This window comes from Myotis daubentonii, chromosome 18 (genome assembly GCF_963259705.1).
Source record: "Myotis daubentonii chromosome 18, mMyoDau2.1, whole genome shotgun sequence".
In the NCBI taxonomy this organism is placed as follows: domain Eukaryota; kingdom Metazoa; phylum Chordata; class Mammalia; order Chiroptera; family Vespertilionidae; genus Myotis; species Myotis daubentonii.
The window spans coordinates 31,620,657-31,642,024 of record NC_081857.1 but is presented as its reverse complement, the minus strand read 5'-3'; the positions used below and the strand labels follow the sequence as shown (position 1 = coordinate 31,642,024).

At 47.0% G+C, this 21,368-nt stretch overlaps 2 protein-coding genes across 2 annotated transcripts; one reads left to right on the top strand and one right to left on the bottom strand.

Moving 5' to 3' along the window:
- Positions 1-350: 350 nt before the first annotated feature.
- OAZ3 (ornithine decarboxylase antizyme 3) lies at positions 351-6,651 on the bottom strand. Its single transcript, XM_059673390.1, is given in 7 exon segments — positions 351-596; positions 1,557-1,642; positions 2,126-2,301; positions 3,251-3,325; positions 3,327-3,387; positions 3,681-3,830; positions 6,556-6,651. Coding segments are annotated over 7 exon segments (720 nt in total). The 5' UTR covers positions 6,585-6,651; the 3' UTR covers positions 351-453.
- Positions 6,236-13,064, top strand: MRPL9 (mitochondrial ribosomal protein L9). Its single transcript, XM_059673388.1, has 7 exons — positions 6,236-6,416; positions 6,574-6,730; positions 7,127-7,251; positions 7,449-7,499; positions 11,768-11,869; positions 12,346-12,429; positions 12,545-13,064. The coding sequence occupies exons 1-7, from the start codon at positions 6,279-6,281 to the stop codon at positions 12,677-12,679; spliced, it is 792 nt and encodes a 263-aa protein (XP_059529371.1). The 5' UTR covers positions 6,236-6,278; the 3' UTR covers positions 12,680-13,064.
- Positions 13,065-21,368: the final 8,304 nt, after the last annotated feature.

Genomic DNA, 21,368 nt, shown 5'->3' with positions numbered 1-21,368 from the left:
CAAAGTCATTTGACCCATGTGCCTCCTCTCATCTCTACATCCAAAGAGAAGGAATTAGCACTTGTCTCCAATTTGAACTGAAATATATGAATGAAAATCTCCCAATAAGGCTTGGTTCTTGCTCTTGACAGCTGCTCAGTAAATGGTTAGAATAAATGGGGAAATGGCTTTGGGGTGAGGGGATGGCAAAAGGAACCTAAAATCCTTGTGTCCCTTTCCTCTCTGTTCAGCTCCGTCTGATCTTTTCAGTCATTGAATGTTTCTCCTACAGTGAATTCAGTCAGCTCTGTAAGGCCCATGTTCCACTCCAGTCAACCCCAACTTTCCCCAAGAAACATTGAGCACTGGAGGATTGCACTACCCTTTATTCCTAGGATACAAGGAGGTGTCCAGAATCACATCCTGGTCCCACTTAGCAAGGCCTCCAGCCCCTCAGAGTATGAATAAGCATGTTCAGGGAGGCTCACTGGGCAGGTGGCCCAGATCCCTTTCAAGGGGATACACCATAAAGATGGTGTTGTCCCAGGGAGGGAGGGCAGGGTGACCTGGTCTGACCAGCTCAAAGCCCATGTAGCTGAAGGCCCGAAGCAGGGCACCTGGGAAAAGAGAGAACAAATTAGAAAACTCAAACTCAATACCACTGTTCCCCCAGATTTCCGTTATGTGGGGAGGGTGTGTAGTGCAGGTATTAGGATGATGTGCTTTGGACTCAAACAGACTTAAGCTCTAACCCTGGCTTTAACATTTACTTTGTGACATTTTACGAATTAACCCTTCTGAACTTTTTTTCTCATTTATAAAATGAGGACTACAGAACTTTCTTCACAGAATTTAAGATTAAATAAGATGGCCCTGGTCTGTGTGGCTCAGTTAGTTGGAGTGTTGTCCTATGTACTGAAAGGTCATGGGTTCAGTTTCCATTCAGGGCAATACCCTGGTTGCAGGCCTGATCCCCAGTTGGTGTATGTGTGGGGGCAACCAGTTCTGTTTCTCCTCTCTCCCTCTCCCTTCTCTCTCTCTCTCAACTCAATGAAATAAAGAGTAAATTCCCATAGGGGAAAAAAAGATTAAACAAGATGTTTATGAAGTGCCTAACACAATGATGGTATTTTAAACTCTTGACCATCCTTTGTCTTAAATACAACAGAGTATGAAGTCCTTGAGGGAAGAGGTTGTGGTTTCTGTAACATGTGCTCCAAGCATCTGGTTATATTCCTATTCTGGCCTTATGCCCAACCCTTTCATACTGTTGGTGCTTAATACATTTAATATCCTTTCTGTCCTACCAGCCACATCCCTTGAATGGATTCTGTCTAATTTCACCAGTGGTCCTTTAGTCTGGCTTCTGAGATCTACCTGCAAGGACTTCCTAATAGACCTGTAACTTGAACAGAATGCTAAATGCCTTCATTTCCTTGGGGGGGGGCGGGGGGGGCGGGTACCGAAATGCTGGAGCATTCCCTTTTTAAAGAGTTGGGGAAAGAGGGTCTCTTAAAAAGGAAAAGTCACTGTTAGCTGCTTTAGCACCAAGGGCCAAGGACAAAGCAGATTCCCACCTCTGTCATTCCGGTCGTTTTGGAAGTTTACAAACACGGAATCCACATTGGTCTTCTCCTCCACATACTCCAGTGTTGCAGTCAAACTAGGAGCCAGGGAGAAACATGGTTAATGGAAATGTTTAGCGAACACAGAACCCAAAAGAAATCTTATTGGTCAGTTTTTGCTAACCCAAGCCAAGAAATGAAAGTTGCTAAACTAGTTTTGATAGCTTTTTCTCCTAAGCCAAGGGATTGTACACTATGAGACTGAATCCATTCCATGGATGGAGTCTGGGGAGAAGCAACTATAGTCAACAGCTGGAAAGCACATCCTATTCAACTGTTTATGGATTCTCCCTTCTGTGTTTCTCACTCTGAATCCAGCAACCTCCCATCGGTTGTTATCCCTTGAACTCCAGATCCAGGCTGGTTACAGTCCTGTCTGCATGCCATTTCATTGGTTTGAAAGTATTCAGCTCCTGAATCAGCCCTCACTGGCTAGTATACCCAGTACCTGATGATGACATGATAAAATAGTGAAACCCCAACCCCCATCCCTCCCCACTCTACCATCCAGGCTCAGTCACCTTTTCTGGTTGCCTTGATCCAAGGCCCGATATGGGATATCCAGGAAAAGCTGACGGTCACAGAGAAGGCCGTGCCAATGGACAGAGGTCTGGGGGGTGAGGCGGAAATGGAAATCTAACTGCACTGGGTCCTGGTGGAGCAGGGCATCAGTAGCCAGCACTGTCAGATTCCCAGCCTGGAAAAGGAATACAAATGAGATTAATAGTCCCCTGCTTTTGTGGGCTTCTAGTCCTCACATATCAGGTCTCGGGCCGATTTGGGTGTCTGAGGAAGCAAGGAAGGGGCTGATGGAGAGCCTGGGAGAGTTGGAGCCAATGTCTTATTCGATAATATGGATCTCTTAGACCTAGGACCTAACTCCATCCCTGTCATGGAGTTCTCCTGGATACCAAACGTCTGAAATCCAGATTCAATGCAGGATTACTGCCTGCTAACCTCACCTCAGGATGTACTATCCCTTTAGAAACTGCCATTTACATCAGAGAGCTTATTTTTTTTATATTTTTTAATTGATTTCAGAGAAGAAGGGAGAGAGAGAAACATCAATAATGAGAGAGAATCACTGATCAGCTGCCTCCTGCACATCCCCTACTGGGAATCGAGCCCACAACCCAAACATGTGCCCTGGCTGGAATAGAACCATGACCATCCTGGTTCATAGGTCAATGCTCAACCACTGAGACACACCAGCAACAAAGTGTCTCATTTGTTTACTGTCTCGCTGATAATACTCTTCCACTTTTCCCCATCATATGGGTTTTCTGTAATGTCTCCCATTTCTCATCTAAAATGCAAACGTCACACACAAGCATGTTATTGCAAAATGATATAAGGGCAAGTGCAGGAGTTCTGGGTTCTAGTCCAAGTAAGCATCTGAACAGCCTTATGTCCTGCAAGTCTCAATACATTCTGCTCTTGGTTCCCACCTACTCTTCCCATCCTGCTTTTCACTACCACCTGAAGATCTCTAGGCAGAATCATTGTCTATAAAGCAAGTAGTTTTTACACATGAGCTTTGAGGTCTCATCTTGCTCTTTCTAATGTTCCTTCTCTGCAAGGTATCATTACAGTAGGCATGGGGCTGCCTGACACCAACTCACAGCACCAGCTCACACTCTGCTTACCGAGTACAGTTCTTTAAGCTGATCATGGTCACTCTGCTTGGTGCTTCTGCCCATCTGGAGGCCTACTGGGGAATCAGGAGCACTGAAGGCAGGAACGGGGCCGGAGTGTCAAGTCCTCCTGTTCCTTGTAAGTGATGCTGGTTGGGAAAAAGAGACCCAAATTAGTTTACCTCTTAGTTTGATGTGGGGAGAGGGTCCTAACTTCCAGGAACGCAGGACCAGGCTCTGGCACTGTCTTCTGTATCTTCCCTAGATGAGCCTATTTCCATTTTCCCAGGTCAGCCCAGTTGGAAAAATTCTAAAGTTCCATGGCAGCCTTCCACCCTATTTTGCTATTATCATCTCTTGCCACTTGGAAAGTTCTTCCAAATTCTTTTATTTTCCCTTACTATTTACATAAACTATTACAAGTAGAGATGAAAACAAGTACCTTCTAGCCCAAGGCAGCATCTTCTCCCGGAGGGTGATCCGGTATTTGTAACAGTAGAAGTAATAGGCGTATGGTGACCAGATTGGGTAGTAGTAGTTCCGTGTTTTTCCCCTCTTGATATAAGAAAGGGAGTAAAGAGAGGGGCGCCACCTGTTACAAGGCAGTTTCTCGGTTCAGTGCCTCCCTGTGGCAAAGTGAGGTTCAGAGATGGGTGACAAAGATTTAGGCAGTCTGGCACCATTGTGACCTGATGGGCACTATGACATGCACAAGGAGTCAGCCCTTATGTCACTTAGGACTGTTCCTGCTGCTCCCCTACCCCACCCTTTCCCTTTAGCCAAGTGTGCACTTCACAACTGGACCAGTGGTAAACAGCCCTGCCTCGGCTTGTGTTGTGCCCCCTCCCAACACACATACCACTTCCCCTAAAATTCAGCAGCTAAAGAGTTAGTGTCTGACACTGCAAGAAGCTCCCAAGATCCTTATCCAGGGTCTGACCTGATTGGTTGGTTTCTATCAATTCAATATTTTCATTATTATCCCTACCTTTAACAACCCAGGGGTGCTACACATTTTTGAACTTTCTAATTGCCTTGTATGAATTGCAAACTAACTGTCTCTAGGGCTCTGGACAGCTAAAGGGAATTAGTGGAGCTTCTGGGTGAGGCTGTAGCAAAATGGAAAGCTCACTCCCTGTCTCTCAGAAGCCAACACAACTCCACTCCATCCCTCCAGTTGTCATACAGAAATGTAGACTCCGTGGTACCAGATTGTATGGTTTTCAACAGAAACTAGACAGATTTTTGTGGTAAATTTAATTTTTAAAAAACTAACTCAAAACTTGTTTTAAAGCAACATTGTGAGTAAAATTAAGTTCTGGGGCCATCAGTTTGAGACCTCACTCATCTGTTCAACAAATATTTGAGGGCCTTCTATGAGCCAGACACTATTTTAGGTGCCTGGGATATATCAGTTAAAAAAGATCCCTGACCCATGGAACATAACTTCTAACACTGAGAGAACAAACAGTAATCATAATAAAGTTCTTTAATATGTTAGAAGATAATATGCAATGAAGAAAAAACGGAGCAGGATAAAGGAGGGTCAGGAGTGTGAAGGGGGTGGGACAGGCTGCAGTAATAAATAGGGTGACGCAAGTGGGCCTCATCGGAAAGGTGACATTTAATCAAAGATGTGAAGGAGGTGAGGGAGTTAGCCAAGGTAAGAGCATTCCATGCCTACACAACAACAGTGCAAAAAACCCTGTGCCTTAGTGTTTTCAAGGAATAGCAAGGAGCCTACTGTGAGTAGAGCAGTGTAAGCTGAAGGGAGAACAGAGGGAGATGAGGTCAGAGAGCTATCAGACCATCGCCTGGACTTTTTCACTCTGAGTGAAGGGGGAAGTAATTTCAGAGTTTTGGCTGGAAGAGTGACATGATCTGTCTTACATTCTCAAAAGATTGTGACTGATGTAACTGCAGAGCCTTGAAGGGAGCTTTGTCAGGAGACCAGTGCAGTAATTGAGAAGGATCGTGTCTAGTTCCAGGGTGAAGCATCGGAGGTGGTGGGAAGTGGTCGGATTTTGTAACTAGAACCCGCAGGGTTTCCTGGGGTGTGAGAGGAAGAAGCTGGGTCCCAGAACTGAAAGAATGGAGTTTCCATCAACTGAGATGGGAAGGCTCCAGGTGAGGGAGTTTGGGCAGGAGGCTAGAGGTGGGTTTAGTTTGGAGCTTGTTAACTTCGCATGGTCCCTTAGACACGTAAGGGGGAGATGATAAATAAGCAGTTGGATATTCAAGGCTGGAGCTTCGAAGTCTAGGATGGGGATAGGAATTTGAAGTCCCTGCATATTAACAGTACTGTAAGCCCTGAGACTGCATGAGACGTCAGGAGTGTGTGTATTGAGAAGAGTGTCCACCCTAAGAAGGGAGAAAGGAGAAGTCGGCAAAGGAGACGGAAGAACCTGGTGACGCAGGAAGGGAAGAAGCATAGAGCGTCTCCCCATAACCTCCTCTGCCGAGCAGACCCCACTCATTCCATTTACCTGCTCTTCTCTCCAGCACTGCGACCCTCCGAAGAGAGCCGTCTGGGCCTGGTCATGTTTAGTTTTTCTCGGGCTTACCTCCCTAGTGATTGAGAATTCTTTAAATATTAGCTTAAATACTGCCGTTGTAAAGATTAAGAGTTAGACAGCTCCTGGGCTGGTATAGTTTTCCAGACAATCCATCCTTTCACCATCTTAGGTAGCTGTCACGGAAGAAGGGACCCCTCCGTGTCGTTTCCTAGACTGTCAGGTTGGCATGACTTGAGAGGCCACACCGACACCAGGGGGAGAGGGTCTCCCTATAGCGGCACAGTGGGCGTCCCTCCCCCGAAGAGGAACGGGGAGAAGGGCGTGAGGGAGACGCTCAGTCGGGGAGCATCGGCTCAGTTCTCTGGTCTCGCTGCTGCGGCGACGCCGGAAGCCGAGACCCCCGCGCCTGCCCCTCGGCTCCACCGGGACCAATCCGCGTCGCCTCAGGCGCGCCGCGGGCACCCGGCGGGGGCCTTCCTTGCGCAGGCGCGGGCCGCCGCCTGGCCCCCTCCGCGCCCGGGAACATGGCGGTCCCCGGCCGGGCTCTGCTACGCGTGGCGGCGGAGCAGCTACTGCGAGGACGAGTCGGGGCGCTGCTCCGGCCGCAACTCCAAGGGGGCACCCACGGCCCGGAGCGCGGCTTCAGCCTCTCTCACAACCGGGTGAGGGCCGGGTCTGGCTTACGGGACCCTTGACTTTGGCGGGGCCGTTTACGCCCGTCGCGTTTCTGGGGGCGCGTTGAGCCGTGGCGGGTTCCCATGGAGGGGGGACGGAGGGGTCACTCCACGGAGACTCGCTCACCCGCTCTCCGGCCGCCAGGGCACGGTCATCGTGGAGCGCTGGTGGAAGGTGCCGCTGGCCGGGGAGGGTCGGAAGCCGCGCCTGCACCGGCGGCACCGCGTCTACCGGCTGGTGGAGGACACGAAGCACCGGCCCAAAGACAACCTGGAGCTCATCCTCACGCAGTCGGTGGAGGGTAAGGCCGGGGCCCGGTGCCTCTACCTCAGGCCGGGCCTGTTTGGCACCAACTCTTTCCTGCCCGTTCCTACTTCGTTTGATTGAGGAGAAAGGCGTAAACCGCGCTGTGATGGCGATGTTGGCCCGTGGAGGAGGACAGGGCGCGGGAGGCGGGAGGCCTACGCGCCGCCGGTCCTGAAACCCTGGGAGTGGACACGCTTCGCTTTGCATGGAGAATATCGAGCTTCTGAACCAGACCCTCCCTAGTTAGAAGCCTCTTAAATGTTGTTCCCGGTGAATGTTAACGTTCTTCTAGGAAGAACAGAGCTGAGAGAACCAGAGGCGCTTCTTGCTTTGGTCATCCCTTCCCTGGGGACTCCAGCTGGCCTGACCCAGTGTCTGTCCGCTTTGGCAGAGCTCGGAGTCCGCGGTGACTTGGTTTCAGTGGAGAAGTCTGTGGGCCGGAACCGGCTGCTTCCTCAGGGACTGGCTGTATACGCATCCCCTGAAAACAAGAGGCTGTTTGAAGAGGAGAAGTTGGTGAGCTCGAAGACAGGCAGGGGGCCTCAGACCTTAAGATTTCCTCTAGCAACGTCTGTCCCTTTTATAGTTAATTCGAAAATGAAATGGTGACTGGACCAGGAATCCAGAAATCCAGCCTATGCCTAGCATAGTAAGAGTGTGTTGTTATTTACTGTGGACTCACTTTTTTTTTCATCTTTATCTTTCTTTTCTAGCTAAGAAAAGAAGGGAAGTTAGAAAGGATCCAGACCAAGGCCGGTGAGGCGGTGAGTAGAAACACAGAAAGTCTGTATTTGTTGATCAGCTACAGGAGTCACCAGCCTCTGCTTGAGTGGGTTCTTGATTTCCTTGAACTCTCTTGATTGCAGACACAAGGTAGGGAAAGGGGAAGCGTTGTGGCGGCCATAGCTGGTATTGAGACCGGGAAATCCTGGCCTTGTGAGTGAGGCCCCAACATGGAAGAGTGTGAGATGGGAGCTCTGCCTCGATGATATTTGCAGACAAGTTGGAGAGAACATTAACACACACAAAAGTAATCAATAAACTTAAGACAGTCAATTATAAGAGTGACAGGGACCAAAACGGACTAGGGTGATTGGAGAGGGCTTTTGTCCAGATGGGATTGAATTTGGCCTTGTGGGATTAATAGAATTTGGATAGGCCAGGGGGTATTCTTTTTTTTTTTTTTAATCTTTATTGTTGAGAGTATTACAAATGTCCCCATTCCCCCCTCCACCTGGTTCCCACCCACCCAGGCCTTCACCACCCTACTGTCTGTCCGTCCGTAGGTAAGACCTTTGGTTAATCTCTTCCCGCACCCTTTCCCCATTTCCCTCTGAGATTCGTCAGTCTGTTCCATGCTTCCCTGCCTCTGATTCTATTTTATTCACCAGTTTATTTTGTCCACTAGATTTCTTGTTCGTTTATTTTGATTTTTAGATTCAATTGTTGATAGATACGTATTTGTTGCCATTTTATTGTTAATATTTTTTTATCTCTTCTTCCTCTTTTTAAATATTCTTCAACATTTCATGTAATATTGGTTTGATGGTGATGAACTCCTTTAGCTTTTTCTTGTTTGTGAAGCTCTTTATCTGGCCCTCAATTCTAAATGAGAGTTTTGCTGGGTAGAGTAATCTTGATTGTAGGGCCTTACTATTCATCACTTTGAATATTTCTTTCCACTCCCTTCTGGCCTGCCAAATTTCTGTTGAGAAATCAGCTAACAGTCATATGGGCGCTCCCTTGTAGGTAAGGTAACTAACTAACTGCTTTTCTCTTGCTGCTTTTAAGATTCTTTCATTAGGTAGGGGAAGTTTTCTGTCATTACTTCTTCAAATAGGTTTTTTCTCTCTCTCTTCTCCTTCTGGCCCCCCCATAATGCAAATGTTGGTACGTTTGAACTTGTCCCAGAGGCTCCTTGCACTGCCTTCATATTTTTAGATTCTTTTTTCTTTTTGCTCTTTTGATTGGGTGTTTTTTGGTTCCTCATATTCCAAATCATTGATTTGATTCTCAGAATCCTCTACTCTATTGTTAAATCCCTGTATATTCTTTATTTCAGTTAGTGTATGCTCATTTTCTGACGGATCCTTTTCATGTCTTTGACATTCTCACTAAGATCTTTGAAAGTTTCATGGAGATCTTTGAGTAGCCTTATAACCATGGTTTTGAACTCTGTATCCAGTAGTTTGCTGACTTTCATTTGTGACATGTTTCTTTGTCTCCACATTTTGGCTGCTTCCTTGCGTTTGTTTCTATGTATTAGGTAGAGCTGCTATGTCTCCTGGAATTGGTAGAGTGGCCTTGTGTAATAGGTGTCCTGGAGGGCCCAGTGGCTCAGCCTCCCCAGTCACCTGAGCTGGACACTCTAGGTGCACCCCTGTGTGGGCTGTGTGCACAGTCTTGTAGTTGAGCCTTGATTGTTGTTGGCGTCACTGGGAGGAGTTGACCTTTAGGACAATTGGCTATGAGGACCAGCTGAGACTACAGTGGGAGAGGACTTGCTGCAGTGATGCTTTGGTGCCGAGTCTGCCTCTTGAGCAGTGGTTCTCAACCTTGGCTGCACATTAGAATCACCTGGGAATCTTTTTTAAAAATCCTGCTTTCTGGGCCTCATCCTCCAGAAATTCTGTTTCTTTGTTACTAATGTTGTGGCCCCACCCCATAACAAAGAAACAGAATTTCCGGAGGATGAGGCCCAGAAATCAGGATTTTAAAAAGATTCCCAGGTGATTCTAATGTGCAGCCAAGGTTGAGAACCACTGCTCTTGAGTGTGCCCTTGTGGATGTATAGAGTTGTAATCTGCTATGGTCTAAAGCTGTCCACCTAGTGCACTAGCTCTAGGACCTCCAGGGAGGTGCAAAGTCAGCCTCCCACAACCAGGGAGGGCAGGAGCTACAAAGGGATCTGCAGGCAGCTGCCATTTGCTGTTTTTATTGGGCTTGGAGGTACCCAGGCGAGGCTGGTACTAGTGCCAGGTTGTGGGTCTTTTATTGATAGGTTTGGGGCACTCTGTCACCAGCTGCAGCTTGTTTGATTTTAGGGAAGCCTGAAGCCTGAGCCAGGACAGGTCTATTCATATGGAAAAGCTGCTGCAAACAGCTTGAGTGGTGCTGCAAATTGGATGGGGCAGGGTCTCAGGGAATCCCCAGGGTGGAGCAAACGGTGTGCTCCAGGCTCACGGAGACTCAGCTGTGGCTGCCTGTCAGCCCTGGGACAGGGAAAGCCCCAGCACAGGAACAGTGATCCCTGTGAGTGCCCCTGCCTGGCAGAAAGCCGCCCCCCGAGTTCCTGCCCTGATGCCAGGCAATTCAGTTCCTCCACCTATGTGTCTGGGTTCCCCGGCGCTGAAGCTCAGAAGTGGGACCGTGTAAGTTTGTGTGCGGGTCCTTTAAGGGGAGCACCTGGGTCTCCAGCAGCCTCCCTGTCACTCAGCCACAATCCCTGCTGGTTTTTACAACCAGCCCATAGTTGCAGGGATATCTCTTCCAAACTCTGAAACCCCGAGTTGGGGGTCTGGTATGGCTCCTCACAGGCTGCCTCCATAGAGACAATCTCCCCCCCAAATGAAACAAAAAAGACAAAATGGTACAGGTGGGTGTCAGACCTGCCTGTCCTGCACCTCCACTCCTGTACCAGTCTCAGTGCACTTTCTTCTTTCTCTGGTTGTAGAATTTCCATTCAGCAAGCTTTACAGTGGTTCCACATGATGGATGTTCTGTATTTGTTTTCATTTTGATGAGGTTGTGGGAGGCATTACATATGCCACCATCTTGGTTCTCCCTTTCTTTTTTTAAATCTTTATTGTTGAAAGTATTACAGATGTTCCCCCTTTTTCCCCCGATTGACCTCCTTCACCCTGCACCCACTCCTCCCAGGCCTTTACCACACTATTGTCCCAGGTAATCTCTCCCAACACCACCTTCCCTCTGAAATTCGTCAGTCTTCCATGCTTCTATGTCTCTAGGTCTATTTTGTTCATCAGTTTATTTTGTTCATTAGAGTCCACATATGAGTGAGATCATGTGATGTTTATGTCTGACTGGTTTATTTCACTTCAGGAGGGTGTATTTTTTTTTTTTTTTAATATATTTTTATTGATTTTTTACAGAAAGGAAGGGAGAGAGATAGAGAGTCAGAAACATCGATGAGAGAGAAACATCTATCAGCCGCCTCCTGCACATCTCCTACTGGGGATGTGCCCGCAACCCAGGTACATGCCCTTGACCGGAATCGAACCTGGGACCTTTCAGTCCGCAAGCCGACGCTCTATCCACTGAGCCAAACCGGTTTTGGCCAGGAGGGTGTATTCTTAAGGGAGAAAAAGTATGGGAAGATAGCTAAAGCAGAGGACTTGTGTAGTATAATGTTAGGAAACATATGGCTGTAAAGGGGGTTGGGGTAGGATTTACAAAACATCCTGAATCCTCCGTTAGTGAATTTATATTTCATTCTGTAAGCAAGGAGGAATCATTAATAGGAATAGGGGTGTGATTGAAGGGCCAGAAGCATTGGATTAAAACAGCCTATGAAAATCATTTCATCCTGAGATATACCAGTGGCTCCCCCCTTTTTTTTTTTTAACCCTCACCCTGAGTGTATTTGTTTTAGGAAGGGAAAGAGAAACATCAATTGGTTGCCTCCTATACATGCCCTGACTGGCCAGGGATCCAACTCTCGGCCTAGTTATGTGTGCCCTGATCAGAAACAGAGTCCACAACCTTTTGGTTTATGGGACATGGTCCAACCAACTGAGCCAACTGGGCAGGGCCAGTGGCCCCAATTGATGAAAAACGGCCACTTGATGAGCGACAATCAGATATAAAGTACATTCTCCTCCAAAGTGTCACAAAAACATCTTTCCAGAATATCAGCCTTGGGACAAGAATGTTCTCTGTCTTTCCATTTATCTTCTCACCATCTTGGCTGGCTGTGAGGCAGAAATTGTGCCCTTTTCCTGAGCTCTCAGAACTTGTGCCTCTTGCTAATGTTTCTAACTCTAACATAGCCTCTGTTTATAATTCCTCTCAGACAGTGAAATTTCTGAAGAGCTGTCACCTGGAGGTGGGGATGAAGAACAATGTCAAATGGGAGCTAAACCCTGAAATAGTTGCCCGCCATTTTCTAAAAAACGTGAGTGTTTCCAAACAGTACTATACCACTGATGGTGGAAGCTACCTATGGGAAGAAAGCCTGGGATTGAGCTTTTTGTTAGAAACAGGTGTGAGTCCAGCTAGAGTTAGGGAAAGTGTTCTTGGCTAGTTTGCAGGGGTGTGGGAGGGAAACAGCTAAGGACTAAGGTTGGTCACATAGAATCTGAAAACAGGTAAGAAAATATGGTATAGTTTATTTCCTCTCGGGAAAACCTGAGAAAATATGACTTCACTGGAAAATTGTTCTTGTAATTTTGGTCTCTAGCCCTGTTTCTTTTTGTGAATCCACCTCTCTTTCTGAGAAATGAGGACTGAGTTTCTCTGCCACTGTCTTCTCTGCCCTCTTGTGGGATCAGCCAGGATAAACTATACAGGAAATTCTAGAACCCTCTTTATGAGATTGCCTATAACGACAGACATGTAAACAGAGCTTCTTTTTCTATGATTTTTTCCCAGCTTGGTGTTGTGGTAGCCCCACATGCATTAAAGTTACCAGAAGAGCCCATCACGCGATGGGGCGAGTATTGGTGTGAGGTGACGGTGAGTATTTTACATACTGTCTCCGTTTTCTGACTTGGTGAAAAGCTGGGATTGGGTGTGGTTGGCTATTACCTGCCCAACTCATCTCTGGGGATTCCTATTGTTTTGTATGCAGGTAAATGGGCTTGACACTATCAGGGTACCTATGTCTGTGGTGAACTTCGAGAGGCCCAAGACAAAAAGATACAAGTACTGGTTGGCCCAGCAAGCTGCCAAGGAAATGGCCCCCACCAGCTCCCAGACGATCTGAACCTACTCTCCCTCAAAAGTGGTGAAGCAGAATCTGAGGCAGTGGAGCAAAGAGGAGCCAGCTCTGACCAAATACCGAATTTTAGAGACCATATGGGGACATCGGACTAAACTGCATATATATGTTGAATTCTCCAAATTTGTCATCTCCATCTACGACTATTATCACATCTCGCCTTATTGGGGCAGTCCTGCTCAAGAAGTACCAAGTTGTAGATATAAGGTAAATATTTAATAGATCAAAAACAGTCTAGATCCTATTTCCTCTTCCTCCATTGGAATTCATTGGAATAAATGGAAGAGCTAGCCATTGTCTATGCCTATCCTCATTATCCAAATTGAACATTTATATCTCAAAAAGAAATAAAAAGGTTGTGTTCTTTCTAGGTGTTTACTGAGCTTGAGTAGTCTAGGGACAGGACATCCACATTGTATGTCCTCTTGAGCCACTGGGGTTTGCTGCTAAAAAGAAAGAACACATTTGCAGACCACACCCCACAGTTGCTGTGGGCAAATTACTCAACAAACTGTTATGTTTTTAGTCTTAAAATTTACTCTCACCCTAGCTGGTTTGGGTCAATGGGTAGAACATCGTTCTGTGGACTGAAGGGTTCCAGGTTTAATTCTGGTCAAGGGCGCAAGGCTCGATCCCCAGTGGGGGGCGTGCAGGAGGCAGCCGATCAATGGTTCTCTCTCATCATTGATGTTTCTATCTCTCCCTCTCCCTCCCTCTCTGAAATCAATAAAAATATAATTAAAAACAAAAAACTTTCACCCTGACTTAACAGTTAAAGCATCAGCCTGTGCACCACTGGGTTGCAGGTTTGTTCACCCGGGCTGTGTGTGCAGGAGGCAACCTATCGATGTGTCTCTCTCACATCAGTGTTTCTTTCCCCTCTCTCCCTCTGTCCTCCCCTTCTTCTCCCTCCCTCTCTGCTTGCTTTCCTCACTCCCTCCCTTACACTTTTTCTAAAAATCAATAGAAAAAAATATCCTCAGGTGAGGATTTAAAAAACACACACAAAAACTTACTCTCATTAGGTATATTGATAAAGTCATCAATATGAGTAAGCACAATGGATTCTACTTTTCTAAGGCAATCTGAACTAAAGCCTACGGGTAAATGTTGCCTAAAATAAAAATGGGATGAAAGAAGTTTTAAAAAGAAACTTCTGTATTGTTTCTTGAACCAATTCCTAACATTTTGAAAAAAAAATCTTGGTTTCCAGACCAAAGTTAAGATAGGGGCTGGTTGTTAGGTAATTATAGAATATGTGTCATGATAGGAGATGAAGTAGTTCTGCATAAGTTCAAGGTCCATTAGTAGGAAAAATACCCAACTGTTAACAAATGGATTATGTGCGAGTCACTCAAATAACGGTGCGAGGTGGGACCATTGACACTGCTCTCCTTACCAGAAACCCAGAGCTTGGTTGCTGTCATCCTTTTTGAGCCACTTAAGCTACCACTCCAAGACCATTAAGCACTTATATGCACTTTCATTCACACGAGGCCATCCCAACTGAAAGGTCTGTCGGTAGTTGCACTGATAACTACCCAACCTCACACTTGCCGGAACTCCATAACCCGGGTCTAGCACAGGTATTGTTTGAAACTTGCCATTTCTCTGATCCCCATCCCTATTGTCATTGAAATGGAAAGCTCATTGAACACAGCATCTTTCCACATCGTGAAGCGCTCTGAAGCTGAGCGATAGGCACAACATCCACACAACTAACCTCAAAGTGTTCAAATACTTGCTGTGGGGTGAAGTCCTGGTGGGACAGATTGAGTTGGAGATTTGCATGCAGGAAGCTTATTGGAGGAGTTTTCTGGATCAACACCTGTGCGGGAATGAAGGAAGCAGGATTGGATAGAGAGAGACGTTGAGCTGATGTAGTCTCAACAAAGACCTCAGTCAGTCCCACAAGCTCAAGCTAGGATAGCTCTGCAGAGATGTGTATCCTATTGAAACAAATGGCCAGACCAATATACCCCCCCATAGACTAGAAAAGGGGCATAGACCTAGGGTGAGGTTATCAACTTTAGGCAAAGGCAGTTCCCAGAGGTGTACTCGGATCAAAGCAGCCACCCCTGTACCCCTGCCAGGGTGGTATCACAGAAAGCAAAGTAGGGAACCATGATTTTCATCCCACCAGCCAGTAAGGAGCTCTCCCCCTCCATGGTGTCAGTAAGGAACCTGGATATCTGCTTCCACCTGCCTTCCCACAGGGTAGTATCAGAGGAGACCTACTGAAGAGTTAGGACTCCCACCATTACCTAGCAGTAATGAAGTCACATCCGTCATAATACTAGTGGAGACCATGAGGAGAGCTGCAATCCACCAGCAGTAAAGAGAGCTCAACTTACCTTGGGTATCAGTGGAGGTGAAGTAGGGAATCAAATTCCACTTCCACCTGGAAGCATGGAGTCCCCTCCCTCCTCCCATGCCAAAGCAGTCTCAGAAAATACAAAAATGTTCGTTCCCCCTAATGAGTTCCAATTCTTAAAACTATAATCATACCAAGAACTAGGAAGATCTCAAACTGAATTTTAAGAAGACAATAGATGCAAAGATTGAGATGACAGATATTAGAATTATCTGATGAAGATTTTAAAGTACCCATGATAAAAATCCTTCAACAAGCAATTATGAACATGTTTAAAACAAATGGGGAAAAAAAATAGTTTCAGCAAAGAAATGGAAGGATCTCCACAAAGAAATAGAAGATATAAAGGAGAACCAAACAGAAACAGAACTACAAGGCCCTGGCCAGGTAGCCAACTGGTTATATGTTATCTGATAATGCCAAGATTGTGGGTTCAGTCCCTAGTCGGGGTACATACAAGAATCAACCAATGAATGCATAAGTGGGACAACAAATCAATGTTTCTCTTGCTCTTGTTCTCTCCCCCTTCCTCTAAAATCAATAAAATAAACTATAAAAATAAAATGAAAAATTCAGTGGATGGATTCAACAACAGAATATAAAGACAGAGAAAAGAATCATTGAGTCATACCTGGTTACCCTTCAGAAGGGCCTTAAAGAGACAGCATATGCCCCTCTGGATCTCTTGCATGAACTCTGAACAGACTGCTCTGTCTCCTTTTCAATCCCAGCTGTCACAGTCCCAGCAGGAAAAAGTTGGCGCATGTGAAAGATTTTCTGGAAGGATTTTGGCAAAGGGACTGTTGACAGATGTGAGAGCAGAGGCAGACAGCTAACCAGGGAGGTGGCACCCCTGAAACAGACCATCCAAGGTCTCAAGGGAGTTGGGCCATGTGATCACATAAGAGTGGGCATGTGAACAAGGGGTTGGGGCCAGGTGAACACAGGATGAGGATGGAGGAGGGGCCACGTGAAGATTGAAGGGATGCGGCCAGGAGCCCCCAGAAACTGAAGAGGCAGCAAGAATCCTCCCCTAGAGAGCACAGCCCTGGAAGTGGGCACAAGAACAAGGGGGCAGGGCCACATGATCTAGGGGACGTGGGCACTGTTTTCTGTTTCACACTAAAATAGTCCTAACCTGCAACATGAAAACTTTTGGTTTACACCCTTTTCTCACCAGCATGGCCACACTTGTGACTGTCTCCTCAGTGGCTGTTCCCTGTGCAGGTCCAATTGGTCCTGCTACCCTGAAATAATAGCCGCTATCTATGGCCTACTATGGGCTAGAAATGGCTACCGAGCTCAGGTATGGTGACAACTCACAACAAATCCACAAGGGACGTGCTATCACCCTATCGATAAACTCAGCAACCCAGGAGAACAACAGGAGTGGTGTAAGAATGCTGAGAGTTCATCCTTTTCAACAAGCCCTTAGTGAGAGGCTAATACATGCAGAGCACCTGGTTCTTCTGGACTCAAGCTGCATTTCCCGCGGGTGCTGAAAAACTTCGGGGCTTACGCATTCACTGCACATGCCAACCTGCCCCTGGGGAGACGCTTTCACAGGTCGGATGTGAGCATCCTTAGAGTTCCGTCATGTTAAGGGTGTGTGAGGGTAACATCTAGTAGCAGCCCCTCTTCTTACAGTTAGGAAAGCCACGGCGCTAAGAGGCAAACACCGAGGTCAAAGGAGGGAAGACTTCAGGCAGAATTTCCTTGGAGGAAACAAGAATTGCCCTTCAGGTTTAATAATGGAGAGCTATGGGATGAGAGAGTAACTTGGTGCCTACAATTCCGATTCAACTGTTAACATTCAGTTCCCATGTGGGACACATTTTATGGTCACCTCCTTGTCGTGCCCCCACCCCACCACCACAGTGCCAGTCAAGTGCTCCTCCTTTATGTACCCATAATGACTTATCGGATGTTCCTCGTATCATTTCACTTTAGAAACTATTATAATTATCTATCTACTAGTGGCCTGGTGCACGAATCCGTGCACATTGAAGTTAATTAGAATAAATATTTTAATATCACTATTTTCCCTTTCTCTATAAGTGTCAACCAAATTCACAATCAACAATGACAGATGGAAACACGCACGTGCGATTGGTACCAGTGAGAGCTTTATATGTATTGCGCATGTGTGAGTCAACTTAGCCTTTTCTAGATATAAACTTGCTTAAGTAGACCTGCTTTCTGATTTAGCTAAGCTTTTTCCAGCCCAATGAAGCACCCCAACTTCTCTTTCAGATAATTCTCAGCAACACAGCAGTAAATATCAACACAAAGCAGATTATTATTGTAGATCATGCAGGGAGAACAAAGGGTAAAATATTTAACTGCAGCAGTGTTTGACTATATTCTGTGCAGTGAGAAAACCTGAAGCCATTTTCAAGGTCCACCATTTCTTACTTCTTTTCAGTCAGGTCAAGTTTCTAAGCTTCCTAAGTCTCCATTTTCTGGCTAATGAAAAGAAACTAGGATTCCACCAAGTCTCCTATCAACCTACTGCAGGACTTCTGTGAGGATCAATGAGATGAGGCACGGGAAAACGCTTCACAGACATTTGGTTAAAGTGTGAAATGTTTCCACCTGGCTATAAAGCAAGTCGTATTCCTGGACTGAAGAAACTGCAAGGAGGCTAGTCCCTAGGGAAAGGAGGGCGGCCATTGCTACATGACATCATTACCCTGACTGTCCCTTAGCATCTTAGCCTTTTATATATACAGATTTGTCTTCACTCCTTGGGGAAAGAGTGTTTTATTCCCCAAACTGCATCCTGAGTACATAATATGCTCTGATATCTGTTGAATAAATGAGTGAATAAATGAGTAAATGAATTACCAACCTGGCAAGGTTCCTTTTCTTCCAACACTGAAGGAGGAGACATCTAAGGAGCTCAGGAAGCAGCACTGCCAGAGATAAGGTCCTGGATTTGGTAACTTGGGGAGAAACTTACTATTACAGGAATCTGTAAATCTGTGAATATTTTCCCACTCCTAGCCCTGTTTCTCTTCCTCCTGCTTTTCCCACGCAGGCCTAGAACAGGCATTCTCCCAGTGGTGTCTCGAGTTCGGCCTCCCCAGGAGAGGGCAGCAGAGGCCCACCCAGCTAGGAGAGGGCCTTGCTTTCTGGATGCTGTCCTTCCCACCCCTTGAACGGTGAGACCAAGGCCGTCCTTACTGCAAGCCCGTCTTGGCATGAACAAGACTGACAAGGCCTGCTTTCGCTGGAGCCACAGACAATAATGAGAAAATAAGCAAACCAGACACATGAGACAGTGGTAGGTGCTGTGTAAAACAAAACAGTGACATGAGAGAATGGCGTGGGGGGGGGGGGGCGGATTTACATATTTTTTAAGTGCCTGGGGAGGTTCTTCAGCTGGAGTCAGGACTCTCAGAGAAAGTGACAAGAAACTACGTAGGATACTGCTGGCTACTCAATACTCAGCCTCCCTTAAGCAGTCCTGGCCAATGAGATGTTAGTGGAAGTTGGCGGAGTGGGCAGAGGGAAGCCTTTGCTTCCCAGAAAAGAAAGACAAGTCTCACTGTAGAGTCCCTGCCTGGTCCTCCAGCTCCTCCTTGACCATAAGGAGGAGAGGAAACTGCTCAGAGGCAGGCGCCGAACACCACCAGCAGCCACCATCTCCACACTTGCCATGTGAGAAAAGCAAGCCCTATTTGCTTAGCAGGGTTACTCTTCGCAAAGTTCTCTCTTCCCTTCCCTGCAGAGCACCCCAACTTGGACCACCAGCCCCGTGAAGATCTGGGCAAGAGAAATGCAGGCAGAGTCCAAAGACCCTAAAGTGTGAAAGTCCAAAGACCCTAAAGTGTGAAAGTCCAAAGACCCTAAAGTGGGAACGATCTTGGCACGTTTGGAGGAAGAGAGAAACGGTGGGCGTGGCTGGAGCGTGGCGAGGGGGGTAAAGTCAGGTGCAGGTCTGGCAAAGCTTCGTGCCCCTGGGTTTTATTTAAGTGCATGGAAGACTGCCAAAGGGTTTTAGGCAGAAGAATGACATACTCTGACTTAGGTTTCTTAAAAGAGCATTCTAGCTGTGACATGGGAAATGAGTCAGGGATGCAGGTGGGCCCACACTGCTCTGCGGCTAACTTAGCTGCTCCCACTCTTCTCTTGCCACCTTTTGCTCTAAAACAGTGGTTCTCAACCTTCCTAATGCCACAACCCTTTAATACAGTTCTTCATGTGGTGGTGACCCCCAACCATAAATTATTTTCGTTGCTACTTCATAACTGTAATTTTGCTACTGTTATGAATCACAATGTAAATATCTGATATGCAGGATGTATTTTCATTGTTACAAATTGACCATAATTAAAGCATAGTGATTAATCACAGAAACAATATGTAATTATATTTGTGTTTTCTGATGGTCTTCGGCGACCCCTGTGAAAGGGTCGTTCGACCCCCAAAGGGGTCGCGACCCACAGGTTGAGAACCGCTGCTCTAAAAGCTAGAGGAGTTAAAGTTCCCTTTCCTGGTCTCTGTTGCACTTGGGGTGAACCACAGGACTCCCTGAGACACATGGGGGAGGATTTTCAGAAACGTTTTCTTTCCTGATAAAAAGGGATGGACTCAGCTGGTCTGGCTCTCCTCCCTTCTTCCCCCTTGGAGCACAGGAATGGCTGCTGGGAGTGCAGGGCCCTCTCAAACTGGGCGGTCACAGGCCACAGCCAGCAGTGGAGAGTTGGAAGCCTGGCCTGGGTGCCTGTCAGCATCATTAAACCTACTGCCAGCTGCCAGCCTTAGGAGGTGAAAAAAATAACCCCTATCTGCATACGACAATCTCCACCTGAATCTGACATGCAGCCTGCGTGGAAAATGATGCTTAGACTGTCAAGGTTCTCCTGGGAAACTGTGGGGGTGGGTGAGGGTGGAACCCACCAACACACTGCTCTTCACCTACTTCACTCCCACCTCCAGGGACCAGGTCCTTCCCTATCCTCAGTCCCGTTTTCTCAGTGACCACAGGTGGGCGAGAGAGCAGAGGAAAGGGGGCAGCATGGGCAATAATGGTATCAGGTGTGATGTCAGCCCAAACTCCTGTATTTTCCACCTCCTCTAAGCCAGCCTTAGTAGGCGAGAAAAATAACCCCTATCTGCATAAGACACTGTAACTTGGGTTTTGTTACATAAAACTAAATACATTCTCAGCTGACTTAGTGGACATGCGAGTCAGCAAAGAGACGGCTAAGCCTTGGCGCAGGTGAGAGACGACGGTGACTGGACTACGGCACTTGTCTCCCTACCGGTCTTTCCAGTCTAGTCTCAGTTTACTCTAATTTGTCTTCCAGAGTATGACACTTTCTAAATACAAATCTCTTCATTGACTCCTGTTGGCTTAAAATCCTCCGCTGGCTCTCCACTGCCCACATGATAAAAAATGAACCTCCTTTGTCTAACGCCCAAAGGGGTCGCCCTTTGCAATTTGTCCCCACCTTTCCCACTGCTCCGCCCTTGCATTTTACACTCTTCCAACAGGACACACTCCTCGTGAGCATCTCCCACATGCCAGGTACATACCAAACATTCTTCATCCTTAATCCAACAGCCCTGAGAGGTGGGTATTCACCTCTAAGTTTACAGATGAGAAACTTAATGCTCAAACAAGTTAAGTGGCACAGCCAAGACCACACATCTCGTAAGTGGTGTGTCAGGATTTAAACTCTGGTCTTTACTTCAAAACAAATTAGAGATTTATTTTCCTCACTTGCCAAGTCTGAAGGCAGGTGAGTGCCGGGCTGTCCGGGGGCTCCACGATGCCGCCAGGGCCTCAGTCTTCTGCAGAGGACTGGCTCTCACCCTCCTTGTCGTTTCAAGGCCTTATGATGGCTGCTCAGCTCGACATCACATTCAGGTTCAAATCAGGGAGAAAGGGGAGAAAAGGGCAGGCTACACCAGCTTAATCTGTCACAACCCCCTCCTATATTTTTGTTATGAAAGCAAAGCTTTCCTAGAAACCCCCAGCACATGTACCTGTAGCTAGCTCATGGACACGTGGCTGCCCCTAGCTGCAAGGGAGCCTGGGAAATTGGGGAATATAATTGTGGTTGGCTTAGATAAATACAGTTCACCGCTTGGGGTCCAGCCCCCTGCGGCCCTCAATAAAACCGCTGTCCTGTTAGCAAGGAAGAAAGGGGTGATGAGGAGCAGGTGACAAACGGGGTCTGCCGCCACCATCTGCCCAGCAGAATGGAAGCACTTGTGGGACTCTGGCTGCCCCACGCCGCTCCCCACATCTGCAAACCCTTCCTTACCCATCACAGGCCAGCTCCTGTG